Source organism: Callospermophilus lateralis, chromosome 1 (assembly GCF_048772815.1).
Source record: "Callospermophilus lateralis isolate mCalLat2 chromosome 1, mCalLat2.hap1, whole genome shotgun sequence".
Taxonomy (NCBI): domain Eukaryota; kingdom Metazoa; phylum Chordata; class Mammalia; order Rodentia; family Sciuridae; genus Callospermophilus; species Callospermophilus lateralis.
The window spans coordinates 209391644-209411510 of record NC_135305.1 but is presented as its reverse complement, the minus strand read 5'-3'; the positions used below and the strand labels follow the sequence as shown (position 1 = coordinate 209411510).

Below are 19867 nucleotides of genomic sequence, written 5' to 3'. Positions count from 1 at the left end.
CAACAAAATAAAACCCACAGGGCATTTGCATGGTCTCCTTTATTCTCCTCATTTTCCTTTCCTTTCCCCCCCTCCCCCCTCCCTCTCCTCCCTCTCCTCCTGGCATGGTCTCTTAAGTTACTAATTGCAAAGGAGAAATCAGCAACTTTACAGAAGAGAAAGTGGCAGACACTGTTTCAAGCAAATAATCAAGTTCAATATCACCAGCAATGAAACACATCCACACCCTGCGCCTCCAAAATACGGTCTGTCTAATCATGAGAGGAAATATCGGACAAACACACAGATGGACGTTCTGCGAAACCAGTACTCTTCAGAAATAATACGGTGAGGAAAGACAAGGAAAGGCTGAGAACTGTCACACATTAAGGGAGACTAAGAAGACGAGACTGGATTCAACGCAGAATCCTGGATGGAACTCCGGACCAGTCACCAAAAGCGGAGCAGAGATTTATGAACCCGGATGAGACCGATTTCCAGCCTTGGGAAGCAGAACACCTGGGTCTGATTCGGCTACAGCTCACTTAAGACCTTGGGGGTACTTTCTACAGCTCTTGGGCCTCAGCCTTGCCATCTATATAATGGGATGTCTCTCTCAGGTTTCCCCTTTTGGGGCTGCTTTCGATCTCAGACTTTGAACAACTGAGCAGGCGCGACAGGAACTGTTTGATTGGCTATTCTATGTGACGCACCAGCGAACAGAAATTACGTATCAGCCCCACCACTTCCTGCCGCGCCTGCACGCACGCATGTCGGTCCCAGAATACGGCGCCGCCACGCGCGCTCTCACGCACGGTGCGTGGTGACGTAGAGGCGGCGAGGGCGCCATCCCGGAAGCGCGAGCAAGGCTGCCAGATGTGCAGGTGCCGCCGCCACCGACGCCGGGGCTGAGTTTGGGGTGGGGGCTGGGGACACCGGGGCCGCGGGGGAGCCGGGCCGGGTCGGGCGCAGCACCCGGGCTGCCGTGGGGTGGGGCGCGCCGCTGGCCACATCTGGGCACTCCTGCTGCGCACAGGCCTCAGTTTCCCCAGCTGCGCAGTGGAAGCGCGGGGCAGTGCCACGGGCCGGAGCTGGATTCGGAACCCGGGCGCGGGAGTTGGGGCCTGCGCCCACTTTGTGCGGTGTCATCCGGAGCCGCGCGTTGCTGTGCTCGTACCTCCAGTGTCCCCAGTTTGCCGGGGGCGGGGAGTGAGTGCAGAGTGGAGCCCCGCCCCACTTGGGGTAATTTTGTTAGCTTGGGAGGCGAGTTAAAAGTTTGGGCTGGAACCGCGGCGTGTCTCTGCTGAGCTTGTGACCTTGGGCCACTGAGTCCGCCCCTGTGAGCGTAAGCTTCCCTCCGAGAGGATATTATCTGCCTCGTAGTGGTGTTTTAGAAAAATTCATTGAAGTGTTTTATCATATGAAGAATCAAATATAAGTGATCGCTCCTGTGGAAGCACCTGGGAGGCTCTTGTTAAACTGATGATTCCCGGGACTTCACATTCCAGCTGGAGGAAATAGCCTGCTCAGAGATCTGTTTTTTTCTTTTTTCCCCTTGCTTTTTGTTTTGTTTTGTTTAAAGAAATGGGGTCTCCTTGTTGCCCAGGCTGGCCCCGAACTCCTGCGCTCAAGCAGTCCTCCAGTCTGGCCTCCGGAGTAGCAGCCGCTAGAGGTGTGCGCATTGGCGACCTGCTGGAGCTCTCTTTATCGCACTGTGAGATCTTGAGTCTATTCTCATTTTCTGAGACTCAGGTGGAACCACACAGCCTCCTCCTGTGCGTGGCGGCTCCATCATCCCATAATGTATTTGGAGCTGAGCAGATCCCTTGCTGGATCCATTCTGCTGTGTAGTAGCGGTCGGGGAAGGTTTCCTGAGGCAGCTGTGGGTGAGGGGGAGGTTGCTGCAAACCCCTCAGTCTCACTTCTGGGAGCCAGAAAGACAGGGGGGGATAAAAACGCTGAATTTCTTTCTTTGTGGTACTGGGGATTGAACACCGGGGCATTCTACCCTTGAGCTACATCCCCAGCGCTCTTTATTTTGAGAGCAGTTTAAGTTACCCAGGCTGGCCTGGAACTTGCTATCCTCCTGCCTCAGCCTCCCAAGTATATGGGATCGCAGGCATGTGCTGTGGCGCCCAGTTAGAGCCCCGCTTTGAAGCAGAATCATCTCTCTGGAGGTCTAAATCCTGGCTTGACAGGGGCTAGATGTGGTCCTCTCCCCCACGAGTGCTCTTTAAGCATTGCTCTTTTAAATGTTCTTTATACATGGTCATGTTTCTGGAAATGTGGCAGCGTGGTGACCTTGCCTGACACATAATAAAAGCCCAGTGAACAGATGGGAGGAAGCTTACACCTGATGTGGTAGCTTATTATTTTTTAAATTTATTTATTTTGCAGTATTGAGGAATGGAACCCAGGGCCTTCGACATATTAGGCAAGCATTCTACCACTGAGCTGTGTCTCCAGCCCCAGCAGCTTATTTCTAGAAGAAAAGCAGGGCCTGTAAACTACTAGCCAGATTCAAGGCACAAATAAATATTCTTGGCCTCCGTGATTTTTTTTTTTTTTCTGAAAAAAGTATTTGTTGCTAACATTTGGAAGTGAGAAAATTTCACAGAGGAAAAAAGAAGAAGACCCTATTAGCATTTTTTCCCATAAAAATATCTGAAGTCAGGCCAAAATCAGCTGCTGCTTTAAGAGGCAGCCTTCTGGGCTGGGGTTGTGGCTTGGCAGTGAAGTCTTGCCTAGCACATGTGAGGTACGGGGTTTGAGTCCCAGAACCACATAAAAACAAAGTAATTTCTTTTTTTCTTTTTTTTAAGAGGCAGCCTTTTTGTAGCAGGTGGATACTGACCTCCTATTCAGATTCCCACCTTTGTGGAACCTGCAGACTGTGCATTTGAGTTAGGACTCAGGTTCACTGGCTGTGTGGCCAGTTCCATGGCCCAGTTCCTCAGTCTCTCTGAGCCTCAGTTTCCTCATTTGTAAATAAAGATGATAATAGTTCCAAGTATTTGAGCTTGGTGCCTTAGGATATAGTAACTACTCAGTAAATTGGAAGGTAGCCAGATATGGTGGCTTAGCCTGTGATCCCAGTGACTCTGGAGGCTGAGATGGGAGGATCACAAGTTTGAGGTCAACCTGGGCAATTTAGTGAGATCCTGTTTCAAAATAAAAAGCTGAGCTGTAGCTCAGTGGTAGAGGATTTCCCTACCATGTGTAAGGACCTGTATTCAGTCTCCAGTACCACAAATAAATAATGAAATGGGAAGATAGATTAAATGGATTCAAACATTTTGCTGATCCTGTGTAAATTTTTCCCCCCTTTTTTGAGATTCTGGGGATAGAGCCTAGAGCCTTCTGTGTGCTAGGCAAGCACTCTACCATTGAGCCATACCCATAGCTCCTACGTGTGACAATTAATCAATCAGAAGTAAACCTTCTGTTGTTCTTTATTATTATTATTTATTGGTACTGAGGATTGAACCCAGGGGCACTACAACTGAGTTGCACCCATAGAACATAGAACTCCCAGACTGAGGGTGGTCAGAAGCAGATACTGGCCCTTCTGGCCCCATGGAGTCAGGGCCAGAGTAACTTTTTTTTTTTTTTTTAATGTGGTGCTGAGGATCGAACCCAGCGCCCCACGCATGCCAGGCGAGCGCACTACCACTTGAGCCACATCCCCAGCCCAGGAACATATTTTTTGAGAAAGGGTTTCACCAAGTTCCCAAAGCTTGTCTTGAACTTGGGATCCTCCTGCCTCAGCCTCCACAGTAATGGCTGTTACAGGCATGCACCACCACGCCTGGCTCTGTTGGTCTTCAAATGTGTGATCCAAAAAGTCAAGCTATCTCAAGGTTCTAGATTTTTCCCAAGTCCCTCGGAAGGGTCAGTTCTGTGTCCCCCTCCTACGTGGCCTGGAAAGCCCCCTCCCTCTGGATAGGGAAAGTCCTCGCATGCCAGGCAATCTGGGAGCCGCAGAGCCATCTGTGTTGCTGTGGCCACTCCCGGGCTGTGAATGCCTGAAATTCTTGGCTTTCATTTGCTCATAAAAGTCTAGTGTCAGAGCTGAGTTTCAAAATTCTGTTTGCCTGTCCAAAACAAAGCTCTGACAATCCCTTGCCAGGTTCTGGGCCTGGGTGACAGACAGCTCTCTCTTGGAGCTAACATTGGTATGGAGGGAGCTGTAGGCAAACGGGTCAACTGGGAACTCAGGTAATTTCAGAAAGGGTAATTTCACTGAGTGACCCAAGCTGGGTGTGTTAGCACAACTAATGTCAGTGATCTGGGAGGCTGAGGCAGGAGGATTGCAAAATTGAGGACAGGCTGGGCAACTTAGTAAGGTCTGTTTCAAAATCAAAACAGTTAGGGATGTAGCTCAGTGGCAGAGCACTTGCCTGGTATGTGCAAGGCCCTGGGTTCCATCTCTAATATGGCAAGAAAAGAAAGAAAAGAGTGACCCATGTGGGGTTGTCAGCAAAGACCTCTCGGAAAAGAGACACTGGAAGTGGTGATGTGATGAGGCAGCCATGGTGTTCTGCTAGTGGGGACAAGAAGGAGGCTGGCAGATCCGAAAGGGGCTGGGCCTTGGACAAATGAACAGCAGGTGCTCTGAAAGTTGGGGAGTGGGGGATTCCAAGGTGCTTGTGTGCTATTCACAAATAGGACCCCTTTTGGTTCCCAACACTCCAAGTTCTGGGATAATAACTCTGAGGCTCAGTTGGCATGGCTGAGTCACAATGCTTATCCCCACTCGGGGGCAATGGTTGAGTCAGAACCCAACCCATGAGGTTCCCAGTCCCACCTTAGGGCCCACGCCCCTGGTGCCTGGCATAGACCGCAGATTGTGGTTTCCTACCTGTGCCAGGCCGTGGAGGAGGAGGAAGAGATGGACCCCCCGGACTCGGCCTCGAGGGTCTTCTGCAGCAGAATCCTGAGCATGGTGAACACGGATGACGTCAATGCCATCATCCTGGCCCAGAAGAACATGTGAGTGTTGGCCGCAGGGCCCCAGGCGGGGAAGGAATCCACTCCTGGCCAGTCCCCACTCCAGACCCACACTGGTGATAAAATGAAGGAAATGAGCAAATCTGCCTGCTGGCTCCAGAGTCTGTCCCTTTGTGGCCTGGAGGCGAGGCCTTGGCATAGGAAGCAGGACTTTCAGAAGGTCTTGCAGCTGTGACTGGCTTGGCAGGGGTTGGAGAACTGGAGGGATTTTTTTTTCCTTTTAGTAACTGGGGATTGTACCCAGGGACACTCTACCACTGAGCTACATCCCCAACCCTTTTATTTATTTATTTTTTTAAGATAGGGTTTCATTAAATTGGTTAGAGCCTTGCTAAGTTGCTGAGGCTGGCCTTGAACTTGCAATCCTCCTACCTAGGCATGGTATTTCAGGCATGTACCACTGAACTGGCTGTGGCTTCTTTTGGTCCTTAACCCAAAGGCTTTCCCACACTGTATTGATGACCCGGCACAGACCTCATTTCCTGCAATTTCTCACTCTGTGCCTGGGCTCCTGGGTGAAGAATCTCAGCAATACCCATCTCACTTCTAGTTCTTGAGGGCAAATTCACACCTGACCTTTGGGAACTCCTGGACTGAGGGTGGTCAGAAGCAGATATGGAGTCAGGGCCAGAGGAACAACTTGGGGCTGCGGGAGTCTGCTTAAGGGAGAGATGAGAAAGTCTTAGCTTTCCGTCACTGTGACAAAATACCTGAGATAAACAACTCAGAGGAGGAAGGTTTATTTTTGATCACATGTTTTAGTGCATGGGTCCCTGGCGTATGGCAGCACAGTATATCATTGTGGAAAAGCACAGGAGAGTAGGCCTGTTGACTTCATTGTGGCCAAGTAGCAAAAAGATGACAGGAAGGTGCCAGGGTCCTGAAAGCCTCTTTGAGGGCATTCCCCCGGTGACCTGACTTTCTTCACGAGGCTCTGCCTTCCAAATATTCCATCACTTCCAGCAACACCAGTCTGGTGATCAGGCCTTTAGCACATGCCCTTTCAGGGACATTTAGGATCCAAACCCTAACAGAAGGGTACACTTCAGTAGGATTTTGAAGGTTGAACAGCAGTTTTAACTGGGCAGGCCAAAGAAACAGCACATACCCTGGTTGTGAAGCAAGTAAGGCCTTAGCATGGTCAGGCAGCAAGGGCCCTGGAGGCGGGGCAAAGAGCTTGTGCCCTTTCTCTGCATCAGGCTGGACCGTTTTGAGAAGACCAATGAGATGCTGCTGAATTTCAACAACCTGTCCAGCGCCCGCCTACAGCAGATGAGCGAGCGCTTCCTGCACCACACAAGGACGCTGGTGGAAATGAAACGGGACCTGGACAGCATCTTCCGCAGGATCAGGTATGTGCTTGACCCCTCTGTGGGATGGTCCTTTCGAACCCTGGAACTGGGAGGTTCTGCTGTTTTAATTGTTGTTGCTGTTTGGTACTGGAGACTGAACCTGGGTGCTCTCCTACTGCGCTCTACATCCAGCCCTTTTTGAGACAGGGCTTCACTAAGTTGCTGAGGTTGACCTCAGCCTCCTGAGTCACTGGGATTACAGGCATGAGCCATTGGGCCCAGCCCCAGCTCTTTTTGTTTTGTTTGGGTTCCAAGGATTGAACCCAGAGGCACTTGACCACTGAGCCACATCCCAGCCCTTTTTTATTTAGAGACAGGGTCTCACTGAGTTGCTTAGTGCCTTGCTTTTGTTGAGGCTGGCTTTGAACTCACAATCCTTCTGCCTTAGGTTCCTGAGCCGCTGGGATTACAGGCGTGCACCCGCCAGCCCCAGCCCTTTTTAATCTTGTTTTGACACTGTGTTTTGCTAAACTGTCCTGCTGGCCTCTAATTTGCCACCCTCTGGCTCCACCTTCCCAGGTAGATGGGATTACAGGCGGGTGTCTCTGTGCTAGTGCTAGTTCATTTCAAGAGGCTTTGTTGTGCACTTAAGTGTCCCAAGAAAATCTGAGCTGTGAGATAAAAACCTTGACTTCTTGAGGCTGGGCCCCAAGGCTAAGCTAGTAGAGCCCTAGCCTCCCTCCCTCACATAGCAGAAGAAAGAAAGGAGACAGAGCATTTGCCTAGCATGTGCGAGGCCCTGGGTTCAATCCCCAGTACGGGGGTGGGGGTGGGGCAACAACAAACAGGCAGAGGTAATCAATAGTTTTTGTGGGTCCTTCCCAAGCTGGTTTCTGTAAGGACAAGAAAAGACAATCTCCAGTCCCTGGGCACCTCATCCCTCTAGATGGCATCCAGAGCCACGTGATTGCCTTTTACAGCTGCAGCCAGCAAACTGGCTCCCAGGGAAGACAGTAACCTGTTGTATTTACATAAGACTATGTGCCACTTCCTCTGTTTCAGGGACAGCTGCACCTGCTGGTAGGCTCAGGGAGCAGGTGCCAAATATTGAGGAAAACATGTTTCATTTTTTATTTTATTTTTATTTTTTGAGGGGAGGTTTAGAGGATTGAACCCAGGGGCAGTTGACCACTGAGCCACACCCCAGCCCTGTTTTGTATTTTATTTAGAGACAGGGACTCACTGAGTTGCTTAGTGCCTCTCTTTTGCTGAGGCTGGCTTTGAACTTGCAAGCCTCCAAAGCCGCTGGGATTACAGGTGTGCACCACCGTGCCCTGCTGGAAAACACATTAAAAAATATATATATTTTTTGGGGGCTGGGGATGTGGCTCAAGCGGTAGCGCGCTCGCCTGGCATGCGTGCGGCCCGGGTTCGATTCTCAGCACCACATACAGACAAAGATGTTGTGTCCGCCAAATACTAAAAAATAAATATTAAAATTCTCTCTCTCTCTCTCTCCCTCTCTCTCACTCTTTCTTTAAAAAAAAAAAATATATATATATATATATATATATATTTTTTAGTTGTAAATGAATCTTTTATTTGTTTATTTTTATGTGGTGCTGAGGATTGAACCCAGGGTCTCACACATGCCAGGCAAGTGCTGTACCACTGAGCCACAACTCCAGCCCCACATTTCTTTCTTTTTTTTAGATGTTGATGGACTTTATTGTCTTTATTTTTATGTGGTGCTGAAGATCCAACCCAGTGCCTCATGCAGTTGGATACATTTATCTATTAATTTTTTATGTTGTGCCTAGGATCGAACCCAGGGCCTGGCACATGCTAGGTAAACACTCTACTGCTGAGCCACAACCCCAGCCTTGGAAAAAACATTTTTTTTTTAATATTTATTTTTTAGTTATAGGTAGACACAGTATCTTCATTTTTTATTTTTATATGGTTCTGAGGGTTGAACCCAGTGCCTCATGCATGGTAGGCCAGTGCTCTACCTCTGAGCCCCAGCCCCAGCCCCTGGAAAACACATTTTATTGACCAAACTCTAGGTCAAAATCATGAGTTACGCTGGTTAAGCCCCCCTTTTTTTCTGAGTCGGAGTCTCACTATGTTGCCCAGGCTGACGTTGAACTCCTGGACACAAGTGATCCTCCTGCTTTGGCTTCCTGAGTAGCTGGGACTGTCAGTGCCTAAGACGGCGCCTGACTCCTTATAATTTATAACAGCACATGTTTTCTGGGGCTTCATATCAGGTTTACTGCCCAGATGGTTTGGGGTGGGGGGAGCAGGGATCTTTTTTTTTTTTTTTTTAAAGAGAGTGGGAGAGAGAGAGAGAGAGAGAGAGAATTTTTTTTTTTTAATATTTATTTTCTAGTTCTCGGCGGACACAACATCTTTGTTTGTATGTGGTGCTGAGGATTGAACCCGGGCCGCACGCATGCCAGGCGAGCGCGCTACCGCTTGAGCCACATCCCCAGCCCCAGGGAGCAGGGATCTTGAGGGTTGATAACCACGGCTATGTGTCCCCGTCACCCAAGAAGGAGAAGAGGGGTTGCCACCTGGCCTGGAACCATCAACAGTAGTGGTACTTATAAGGCCACAAAGATAACCACCTACTTTGAAAACCTCCTTTCCATTCTCTGCAAACACAGCTGTGGTACTTTAGGAAAAAGAAGAACCAGCTAGGGGCTGGGGATATAGCTCAGTTGGTAGAGGGCTTGCCTTACATGCACAAGGCCCTGGGTTCAATCCCTAACTCCCAAACAAACAAACCCACCCACCAAACCAGCAGTTAAAAAAAGAAGAAAATTCTCTAAGCTTCATTTTGTCCAAAGGTAGAGGAGGCTAACATAAGGGGGCACTGCAGGGAGAGGGCCCCTCTGCCTGGGCTCAGGGACCAGACCCCAGGGTGCACGTCTGCCCAGGTGTTCCCAGGCCTGTTGGGCTGAGCATGGGGCAGAGAGAGGGAGGCTTGGTGAATGGTGAGGGCCAGGTTCCTACTGCCCACCCAGCAAGGGCTCCCTAGCGAGTGCCAGGCCCAGCCCATCTGATCAGCAGTTTCAGCCCCTGTGCCTTCCCTTCCCTGCAGGACCCTGAAGGGGAAACTGGCCAGGCAGCACCCGGAGGCCTTCAGCCGTAAGTGTCACCCAGGCTAGTGAGCCCGAGCATGCCAGCTTCCTCCACTCAGAGCTGGCTTCCCGAAGGTCACCTTGGGCTGAAATGCAGCCCAGGCCCTGGTGGGTGGAAGGTCCAGAGAGATGGGGGTGGGGGGCAAGGGCAGGGTGCTGGTGGGATGCAGTCTCCTTGTCCTGGGTTGTACCCATGTAGTACCATGAGCCAAGCTCCGCCCACAACCACCTGTGACCGGGGACTATGAATATCCTGATTTCAGAGGGGGAAAATGACGCCCAGAGAAGCACGATTGTGGGAGGAAGTGCAGCTGAAAAAGGAGGGGGATGGAATCAAGTTCACATCTGTCTAGTGACAGCCGTAGTGGCTCTGGGCCACCATTCTGTGTGGCCAGCACCTCAGAGGGTTCCCTGTTGCTGAGCCTTGGTTTACCCCATCTGCTCAATGGGCCAATAGCTAGCTCTTCATCCCAAAGCTGCCGACTACCATGGGCATAAATTCCCAGTTTACAGAGCAGGGTGGGCAAGAGGGGTGCATGGGCCAGGTGGCATAGTAGGGGTGAGGAAGGACAGAGCCAGCTCACCCAGCCTAACCTAGGAGGCTGAGGCAGCATCCCGACATCCCTTCGTGTGGAAGGGATTCCTCTTACCTACTGGGCCTTGGTTTCTTCCTCTTCCTCAGTAAAATAGGCTAAGTCATGTACCCACAGGGCAGGGAACCCGTCAGGTCACACACACAAAGTCCCCCATCTGAGTGTTTGACAAGGCAGCAGAGCAACTCCTGGGCCTCCTTCCCCAGACATCCCAGAGGCCTCCCTCCTGGAGGATGAAGACGAGGACCCCATCCCGCCCAGTGTCACCACCACCATTGCCACCTCGGAGCAGAGCACAGGCTCATGCGACACCAGCCCTGATACTGTCTCACCCTCCCTCAGCCCTGGCTTCGAAGACCTGTCCCACATGCAGCCTGGCTCTCCCACTGTCAACGGCCACAGCCAGACGGATGACGAGGGGAGGCCAGGAGAGTAGCCCTGCTCCAGGCACCCAGAGGTCTTGGGCAGCAGTAGCCATCCCCAGGTGTCTGAGGTGGCAGTGGGTAACCCCGCCTCACCATCTTCACCTTTGCCACCCTGTTCTGTCATCCGGGGCTCTCTCCTGGGGCTGTGGAATTCCTGGGGTCTCTAATTTCCTGCTCCTTCTCCTGGGAACATAACCTCATGCCAGGGCACAGCCATCCCAGCTGGAGTGGTGGGGCTGGGCACAAGGGATGTTTTCAGAGCCAGGCCTCAGATCTGCTCTGAACAACAGTTAAGAGGTGACCAGAGCCAGATGCCCCCTATCCCCTGGCTAGGACCTCCTGGAGGTGGACAAGATCGTCACATCATCCTCTCACCCTGCACCCACTAATTCTGGTTTCCCTGCCCCTTCTTCAGACTGAAGTACTGAGTACTTTCTCCAGTTAGTGTCTCCAGGAGGTTTCTGACACAGAGAAGGAAGTTAGAGATGGAGGCTGGATGGCCACTCAGCCCTGGGCCTGTGAGGCCTGTGTTTGAACAGAGGTGTGGACCTCAGAGGCCCCACAGGCATCTCCTGGGTTTCCTGGAGCAAGCCACGCCACCTTGGAAAACAGTTTAGTGGAATATTTTTGTACCCGATGTTTACAGATGCTGTTGGGAAGTTATCAATAAAAAGACTCTGTTGCTAAAAAGGGAAGAGCACATCTCCCTGGCTTCTTTCCATCCTTGGGTCTAGCAGCTGAGAAAGTGGACACGTGCTGGATGGAGGACATGGAGTCCTTTTGTCAGGGCCTGCAGACAAGCACACACCACTGACCTGGAAAGAGATGGAACTGACCACCAGGCTGCGTGGCTGTGCCTGCAACTCCAGCAACTTGGAAGGCTGAGGCAAGAGGATCTCGCAGGTTCCAGGCCAGCCTCAGCAACTTAGAGGGATTTGTCTTAAAAAAAAAAAAAAAAAAAGGCTGCAGCTGGCGGCAGAGCTCCCTGGTTAAATCCCTAGTTACCCCCCCCCCCCACACACACACACAAAAGAAAGATGGGGCTGTTCTTCGTGGAAGTCCCTGTGGTGGCAGTCCTAACAACCCAGGTTCACACTTCCCAGGTGATCACACCTTCTGTTGGTACTGCTACCAACACTTCCCTTTCCCCCTCGAATGACACCTTTAGATTGCAGTGTGTGTGCGTGTGGGGAGGGGCCTCAGGCAGCCAGATTGGACCCCATTCCCCGTTAGACTCTCCCAAAGTCGCCTCACCTTCGGAGCTCTTAGAATTTATGTTAAAGGAATCTGCTGGGTGCGGTAGTGGCTGAGGCAGGAGGATGGCTTGAGCCCACGAGTTTGAGATCAATCTGGGCAGCAAACAGCAACACATTGTCCCCAAGAAAAGGCACCTTCCCAGGTATGAAAGCTTCTCTGCCTCTGCGTGACACGCAGTAGACACTAGAAATGTTCCCAGGAATAACGAAGCACGTTGACAAACTCACACGTAACTTCTCAGTCCTCCCTTTTCCCTGGTCCGGTGCCATCCACAAGTTTCAGTCCCAATCCAGAACACGCCGGGTCCCACGGGGCACTTTTCGCCAGACCCTACTACCTTTTCCTGGAGAAGGCACTAGTTTCACCGGCTTTCCCTGCTCCCATAGACTCTGCCCTTAAGTCCGTCAGTGCACAGCGGCCAGAGCTTTCCAGCAACAGGTTCCGGATGTTGAGTGTCCGCGGTGGCTCCCATGGGTTTCCTGCCACTTCTACCTTCTCATTTCAACCCCTGCATCCTGCACACACTCTGCGTGACGTCTTTGCTTTAGCAGAAAAGTCTCTCCTCTGCTCTGTTCAACAAGCATTCCCAGAGCATCGGCCAAGCGCCAGGTAACGTCGGGGACCCGGAGACCGTGCGCCAACACCTGGAGGGGCGCGACCATCGTCACGTGACTCGACGGGCGCCGTCCACACCCGGAAGAAGGTGAGAGACGCTGGCCCACGTGCGCCGGGGCTTCGTTCGCCAGCACTCAACATGGTGTCGGGGCGGGGCCTGGGGCGGCACCCGATGCGAGACGCGAATTGTGACGCAGACGCGCGGCGTGCTCGGTGCGCAGGCGCTGTCGGTGGCGAATCGGCGGTTTCCGGTTCCGCCGCCCTCTTTTTCTTCAACGAGGCTCCAGAGCGGGTCGGTGGCCAAGGTTGTGCGGGTTGGCGCGGGGCGGCTTGCGGGCGGTGGGCGAGGTCTCGGGAGGCGAAGAGGGAGACCCCGAGCTCGCTCGGGCGGCGCAGCCTCGGGGGTGGCGAACGGGCGCGTGAGCCCAGGCTCCCAGCTGGGACGGGGCTCCCCGAGGCGGACGCGGCTCCGGAGAGGAGCCCGAGCGATCCCTCGAGGCGGGAATGGAGCCTCCTGGATGGCCCCGGGTGGATAGGGAAGGGGCAGTAGGCGGTGGCGCTGCTGTGTTGTGCGCCGGGCCTTTGGAAAGGATTGGATTTCTCAGGTTGGGTGCTCGTACTTCACTCTACGTCAATAGACGTTAATTTTCTAGAGTGTTTCCTAAACTTCTTTTAAAGTGAAGCGTTATCTAAACAGATACTTGGCACGTGTTTGGCAGATAATAAGTGGTAGCTTTTGTTGTTTTTGCTACTGGGGATGGAACCCGGGGCCTCACGCTTGTTAGGCAAGCCATCTGCTGCTGAACTCCATCCCCAGTCCTCCTCATTATTGCTTATCAGTTGGAGCAAAGGCAGTAAGTGGGATCTGGGGAGTTTAGGTCTGAGAAGGAAGCCAAGAGTGTTGGACATCTCATCTTTATGTTAAGAAAGGAGAAGGGGAGTGTGGCATGTTGGAGAGATGACTACTGGGATGGCATTCCCGTGTAGGTAGTAAAGGAAACCTGTAGGACAGTCCAGGAACTTGTCGAAACAGGGGTTGATGGCACCATCCTCAGGGAAGATATGCCTGGCAAAGAGAATGCCTCGGGGTACTTGTCATGCATATCAGCAAACACTGAAGGGGATACCTCCTCTGCCCAACTTGAAGGACACTCCTGCAGGCTTGTGGGTGTAGCTTAGTGGTAGAGCACTTTCCCAGCATGTGCAAAGCCTGGATAACATCTCCAGTACCTGGGGTTGTGGGGGAGGGCATGGCATCCAGAGTAGGGCGGAGGAATTGGTCCCTTGGTACAGGACGGTTTAGGCTAAAAACCAGAGTGTGTGAGAAGACAAGCCCAGAAAGGCCAGGGTAGATGGAAGACCAGCGCAAGGCACAGGCCTGAAATTGTGGTCAGTGCAGGTACAGGAGGGCTGTCAGGCCTGCTATGCTCACCACTCCATCCTGCCTTCCAGCAGACGCAGAAATGCAGATCTTTGTGAAGACCCTGACGGGCAAGACCATCACCCTCGAGGTCGAGCCCAGTGACACCATCGAGAATGTCAAAGCCAAAATTCAAGACAAGGAGGGTGAGTTGGGCTGGGTCAGTGGGGGCTCTGTCCTGTGAGCTAGGTGCTGGATTTGGACAGACCCCAGGTTTGCTATTGTTTCCCTGTGATCCCTTGGAAAGAAAGCTTCATCTTTAGCTCAGTTGTCCTTTTGAAAGATTGGGATTGGTACTAGAGCACCTCTGCAGGGGAGGGCCCACTAGTAAAGTGTTGGATAATTTTAGTAATTGAACTTCCTTCTTTTTCCAGGCATCCCACCTGATCAGCAGCGTCTGATATTTGCAGGCAAACAGCTGGAGGATGGCCGCACTCTCTCAGATTACAACATCCAGAAAGGTACTAGGGTGGGGCTGCTAGACCAGGCTCCATGAGCCCTCAGTCCCTGGACAGAGCATTAGTGGACTCAGTGGCACTTTAGAGGGAGGCAGTTCTTAAGACGAGGGGTCGGTACAGTGCCAGGTACTCCAGAGGATGAGGCAGGAGTGTTGATGCTCTAAGTTAGCCTGGGCAAGTATAAGCCCTATCTCAAAATTTAATATTAAAAAAGGGTGGAGGGTTAGGGTTGTAGCTCAGTGGTAGAGTGCACCTTGATTCCATCACTAAAAATGAAAATGGGTTGGGGAGAGAAATTGAGTACCGGAACTGGGATTGTGTGGTAGATAGCATACAGGAGGGCAGGAGGCCTTGGATTCTGTCCCCAGCACCCCCACCCCCCAAAAAAGTAATTAGGGAAATTTTTATTACTATTATAAAGAAAATTAGTGTCTCGGGCTGGGATTGTGGCTCAGTGGTAGAGTACTCTTCTAGCACGTGTGAGGCCCTGGGTTCCATCCTCAGCACCACATAAAAATAACTAAACATAGGTATTGTGTCCAATTTCTTCTAAAAAAAAATTAAATATTAAAAAAAAAAAGAAGAAGGGGTTGGGGTTGTGCCTCAGAGGTAGAGCGTTCGCCTGACATGCATGAGGCCCTGGGTTCCATCCTCAACACCACATAAAAATAAAGAAAGGTATTGTGTACAACTAAAAAATAAATATTAAAAAAAGAAGAAATTTAATGCCTCTTCACTGTAGTAGTTATAATGTTTAAACATCAGAGTTTCCCCGATTATTCTCCATGGAGTGTCTGTGGCAGGTCGGGCCAGCCCTTTGTGTCCATCTACACATAGACCACTTGGGATCCTGCTTGGAGTTCTCATTATATAGATATATGAGAAGCACCAGTCTACCCGGTGACAGAAAGCCTTGCTCAGTGACTGAGGTGCTAGGACTGGGCTCAGCTGATGTCCTCTGTCTCCTGCAGAGTCCACCCTGCACTTGGTGCTTCGCCTGCGAGGTGGCATCATTGAGCCTTCTCTGCGCCAGCTTGCCCAGAAGTACAACTGTGACAAGATGATCTGTCGCAAGTATGTGTGCTCAGATGCTTGGGTGGGGTGGCAAGAATAAGGGGTAGGGTGGGCCCTCATTAGCCACTCCTATCCCTTACACAGGTGTTATGCCCGCCTGCACCCCCGTGCTGTGAACTGCCGCAAGAAGAAGTGTGGCCACACCAACAACCTTCGCCCCAAGAAGAAGGTCAAATAAAGCCCCTCCACTGGCTCCTTTCCCCAAGGAGTGGCCTCCTGCCCAAGCCCCATGTATGGCCTTGGGACCTCAATAAAATTTCCCTTACATTGACTGGAGCAGTAACTGGTGTCCATGTGACTGTTTTGTCCAGGGAGGTGGCTGAAGAGTGGCCCATCTCCTTTGCCTCTCTGTTACCTTTGGATCCTCTTATCCTTCTGGAGACTAAAAGAATTGGTGGTTCCTGTCTCGTACATACAGCAGGTTTTGAAGCCAAAGCACTAGCAGGTTTCAATTAGGGCTCTGCCAAAGGTGTGCTTTGTCATCTAATATGGAAATTAGGACCTGATGGGGACCAAGGTCTGCTGTGTCATTCCCTGGGATCTAGTTGACATTTGGAGGTGTCCAGGTGTGGATGAGTAGACAGGTAGGTAGACCATTTACTGATAGTAAATGCTTCTTAGTGTTGAGTGGAAATTGTTAGCACATGTGAGACCAGTCCTTCCTCAAGGTTGGTTTTGCTGGGCGTGGACAGGGCCTCATGTGCGCTAGACAAGTGCTTTGCCACTGAGCTGCACCCACACAGCCTACCTTAAGTTTCGATTGGGACTCAATGTAGGTTATGTCAGACATGCCAATGACTCCCTCTCCTGCAATGCCATCTAAGGGCTACAGTCTTAGTCACCCCATTCTTCAGCTAGTCCAGTTGCCACCTTGTTGACTGCCCCTCCCTGGTCTAGGTCATCACCATCTGCTATGCTCCATCCTCCAGAGTCCCAGACCTATTATTTTGAGCCAGGGTCCTCACTAAGTTGCTGAGGCTAACCTCAAATTTGTGATCCTCCTGTCTGCCTCTAGAGTTAGTGGGATCACAGGTGTGGGCTGCCACACTTGGCCCATTTCTCCTTGGAAAGTTCCAAAACCACCTCAACACTTAAAAATGCTTTGCTATCCCTGTTCTTGCCTAAGGCTCCCACCTCGGGGCCTTTGCATAGGACCCCTAATTCAGCTCACTTTTTGGACACTTACCACAGTACCTGCCAGTAAATTATCTCAGTGGGCCCGGATGTTATTGGACAAGAAAGGTGTATGCAAAAACCTGAGTTAATATCCTTAGAGTATTTAGAGTACCGGATTCCAGTAAGTACAAACCAGGTGGGCGCCCGCAGGAACTAAGGAAGGATGGGACCTGCTGTCTGCGGCCTGGCCCGTCGCAGAATCGGAGTCCCTTGACCTCCGGACCTGCAGGGGGCGCCAGGCACAGTGGAGCGGCCTGTCTTGGCGTGGCCCCGACTGCGCAGTCATGATCACTACTGGGGCGGCAGCGGAGAATGCCGTTCCCGCGGTGCTTGACGTTGCGGATGCCACCGGAGCTGGGGCACTCGCGGAGCCGGTGTGGCCCTGGGTGAGTCGCGGCTCGAGCGAGGACGGGCGTGGGGCGGGCGGTGCAGGCCCAGGGCGCCGGCTTCATGCCCCAAACTTGCCCCCCCGCCCCGCAGAAAGATGCCCCGATCCGGACGCTGGTGCAGCGAATCCACCAGCTGCAGGATGAGCGCGCGCAGGGCTTCCGCAAACTGGAGGAGTGAGTGCGGGCGTGGGGCCGCGCCGGGCGCGCAGGGTTCAGTCTCGGGCCCAGTTCGGGTATGGGTATGTCAGTGGCCGGAGTGCCCGGAGGCAGAGCTGGGTCCCCACGAGGCTGCCCTATTCGAAGTGGGACGGAGTTTGAAGAGGGATCAGTTCGTAACTAACTTAAACTCTTAAGGACCCGGAGAGCGGTCCCCTCTTCCCTTGCTAGAGTCAGGAAGCGTCTTTACAGTTGGTCGTCCAGTCTCTGGGGTGCGGGTACGCCCCCTGCGGGTTGGTGCGGGTGCCTGGCCAGGGAGCGCGTACTCAGCATCCTCACCTGCTTCAGAGGCCACCGCCAGTACCTGCGGAGCGGCCCGCACTACGACTTCCCTGGCTACCGGAACACAGTGCACGAAGTGACCCAGGCCTTCGCTGCTGCCTCGCGGGAGGTGCTGGCGGTGGAGGCAGAGCTGGCTGGACCTCGCGCGCAGCCCCTGCTCGCGGGCCACGTGCGCAGCCTGCAACAGCTGGAGCAGAGGCGCCTGGCCACGGTGAGACCACGACCTCTTTCCTACGCTGTGTCTGTCACTCGCCTGATGTGCTCATTACCGCCCCTTAGGGAAGGGCCTCAGTCCCTGTCCCACACTCATTTCTGGGAGTCCCAGGCCCCACCCCTTCCTGCCACACCTCAAAACTCCCTAAGTCTTCACTGAGAGATTCTCCGTTGCCTCTTAGCCAACCCGTTTTATTCCAGGTTTTGTTCTTAGTTCAGGACGTGCTCACTTTAATCTAGCCCCGCCTAAACGCAGTTCCTAGAAGTGTGGACACTGCCTCACGACTGCATCCGCTCTGGCTTTTTCATTGCCTGAGGTCCCACCTTCAACTACTGCCCTGGAGAGCAGGGATTCCCAGGCCACACCCACTCCAGTATTCCTATCTCTACCTACTAGTTTTCAGGCCCCGCCTACACTTCTCCTGCAGCCAATCCTAGCCGAGAGAGCTACATCCACGTGTAGCCACGCTCATATTGCACAAGAAGTTTCCCTTCCAAAACCCCAGTATTTTCGACTTACCAAGTCCATTTCAAGTGCGGACTCTGGAGAAACGCTGATGCTGGACTCTTCACACACAAAGCTCCGCCCTTCATGGCCCTACCCTGCAGCTTTTTTGGGGGAGGGGATACCACCCCCGCCTTTTTTTTTTTTTAATTTAGAGACAGGGTTTCGCTGAGTTGCTTAGGGCCTCGCTAATTTGCTGAGGCTGTCTTTGAACTCGAGATCCTCCTGCCTCAGCCTCCAAGCCGCTGGAATTACAGGCGTTCGCCACCGCACCCGGCTGCAGTGTCTTTTAATACCTAATCTTTATTTTTAAGTAGCAGGGGAGGACAGAGTGGTTTCTGTTTTCTGTGACACCCTCCCCACTGCCCATTCTCCCACCAGGTGGCTCTGCTGCAGCTGATGGGGACACCAGAAGTGACTGGGCAGGAGGACACTGAACAGATGCAGCAGCTGAAGATGAAGTGAGCTTTGCTGCCCACTGGGCTGGCCTTGCCAGTTTTGCTGACACCCTTAGGCCCCCCCCAGCCTGCATTTCCTCAAGCTGGCCCAGACACATCTGGCCAGTTGAGCAGCCCCTCTGGACCCGTATACAACCTTTGGTATTTATACCAGTGTCCTAACCTGGTGGCCCCAGATGTACACATTCCACAGAATACATACCCTGTAACTTCACATCAGAGGCACCCTGAGCATTGCCAAGACACAGCCGCCCATCTCAGCACACGCCGAACTGTACTAGAGCTTGGACTAGGCCCCCATGCTCCACTGGCACATGCCTACAGGCTCCTTTTATCTTTTTTTGGTGGGGGATGGGGTGGCACTAGGGAACAACCCTAGGGAGCCTTACCACTGCTCTACACCCCCTGCCCTCTTTTTTTTTTTTTTAATGTTTTGAGATAGGCTTTCCTAAATTTACCAAGGCTGGACTTCAACTTTTGATATTCCCGCTTTAGCTTCCCTACTTGCTGGGAATAAGGACATGTGCCACTGTGCCCTGCACGTCTGCACATTGTCCCTGACCTCCAAACACATGCTCTCATGCACACATGCTAGACATTTGCCAAGTTGTCACTCTGTAACCTCTTGACGGCATGCTCGCCTCTCCCCCAAGAGAGCCCACTGTGACCCAAGGAGCCATCCCTCTTCAGGCCCCCTCCCAGGCTAGTGCTGCCTAGAAGTTTGGCGGCGGGCAGGAGGGCCCAGGGCCTGCCACAGCCCCCTCCGAGCTAGTTGCTCGGTGCCGGCTAATCCGCCCCATCTGGGTCTTATTTATAGTTTCCATCCGTTCTTGTAGGGTAATTAAAACCATGGAGGCCATCAGTGAGGTTCTCCAGGACCTCAGGTTTGATGCGGAATCTGCCGAGTGACGGTGGCTCTCCAGAGATGTTCAGAGGAGATGGGAAAGGAGACCAATGACTTCCAGCCCAACCCTGACCACCTGGCTGAGGTCATGCCCCTCTGGAACTGCGGACCCTGCTCCAGTTCAGCGTACCTCACAATAAAGAGTCCTTCCTCTGCTAACTCTGTGTCCTGCAGTACTGGGGTCCCTGTATCTGGGGAAGGGATTCCTCAGGCCAGAGAGGGCCGGGGAAACTCTCACCCTGCCCCAGAACTGGTGTTTTGTTTTTTGAGATGTGGTCTTGCTGGTCTTGAGCTTGTCAGTTTAAGCAATCCTCCTGCCTCAGCCTCCTGAGTAACTGGGACTATAGTCCCCACACCCCGCTTGAAACTGGTGTTTTGAATCACACCCTTGAGGAGTTCAGAACCAGAGACTGTGGATCCTGGAGAAAGTGTCTGAAATTCTGGGAGGTGGGACT

At 52.4% G+C, this 19867-nt stretch overlaps 3 protein-coding genes across 10 annotated transcripts; all 3 read left to right on the top strand.

Annotated features, from left to right (window-relative positions):
• The first annotated feature begins 739 nt into the window (after positions 1-739).
• On the top strand, positions 740-11135 carry Kxd1 (KxDL motif containing 1). Of its 5 annotated transcripts, XM_076846050.2 has the most exons (6): positions 740-863; positions 1586-1651; positions 4850-4971; positions 6189-6341; positions 9388-9434; positions 10363-11135. In XM_076846050.2, exons 3-6 carry the CDS (start codon positions 4871-4873, stop codon positions 10638-10640), a joined length of 579 nt encoding a protein of 192 aa, XP_076702165.2. In that variant the 5' UTR covers positions 740-863; positions 1586-1651; positions 4850-4870; the 3' UTR covers positions 10641-11135. The 5 variants fall into 5 exon arrangements, with proteins under 5 accessions (XP_076702165.2, XP_076702157.2, XP_076702183.2 ...); XM_076846042.2 differs by lacking the exon at positions 1586-1651 and having other exon boundaries at positions 741-863; XM_076846068.2 differs by lacking the exon at positions 1586-1651 and having other exon boundaries at positions 744-863; positions 10227-10545.
• A 1395-nt stretch (positions 11136-12530) lies between these two features.
• Uba52 (ubiquitin A-52 residue ribosomal protein fusion product 1) lies at positions 12531-15552 on the top strand. Of its 4 annotated transcripts, none has more exons than XM_076846147.1 (5): positions 12531-12609; positions 13773-13883; positions 14112-14198; positions 15167-15269; positions 15354-15552. In XM_076846147.1, exons 2-5 carry the CDS (start codon positions 13781-13783, stop codon positions 15445-15447), a joined length of 387 nt encoding a protein of 128 aa, XP_076702262.1. In that variant the 5' UTR covers positions 12531-12609; positions 13773-13780; the 3' UTR covers positions 15448-15552. The 4 variants fall into 4 exon arrangements, with proteins under 4 accessions (XP_076702262.1, XP_076702252.1, XP_076702272.1 ...); XM_076846137.1 differs by having other exon boundaries at positions 12533-12609; positions 13770-13883; XM_076846157.1 differs by having other exon boundaries at positions 12545-12622; positions 13770-13883.
• Positions 15553-16699: 1147 nt separating this feature from the next.
• Rex1bd (required for excision 1-B domain containing) lies at positions 16700-19571 on the top strand. The gene is made up of 5 exons (XM_076846099.1): positions 16700-16831; positions 16926-17008; positions 17339-17543; positions 18432-18511; positions 19345-19571. The coding sequence occupies exons 1-5, from the start codon at positions 16730-16732 to the stop codon at positions 19415-19417; spliced, it is 543 nt and encodes a 180-aa protein (XP_076702214.1). The 5' UTR covers positions 16700-16729; the 3' UTR covers positions 19418-19571.
• Positions 19572-19867: the final 296 nt, after the last annotated feature.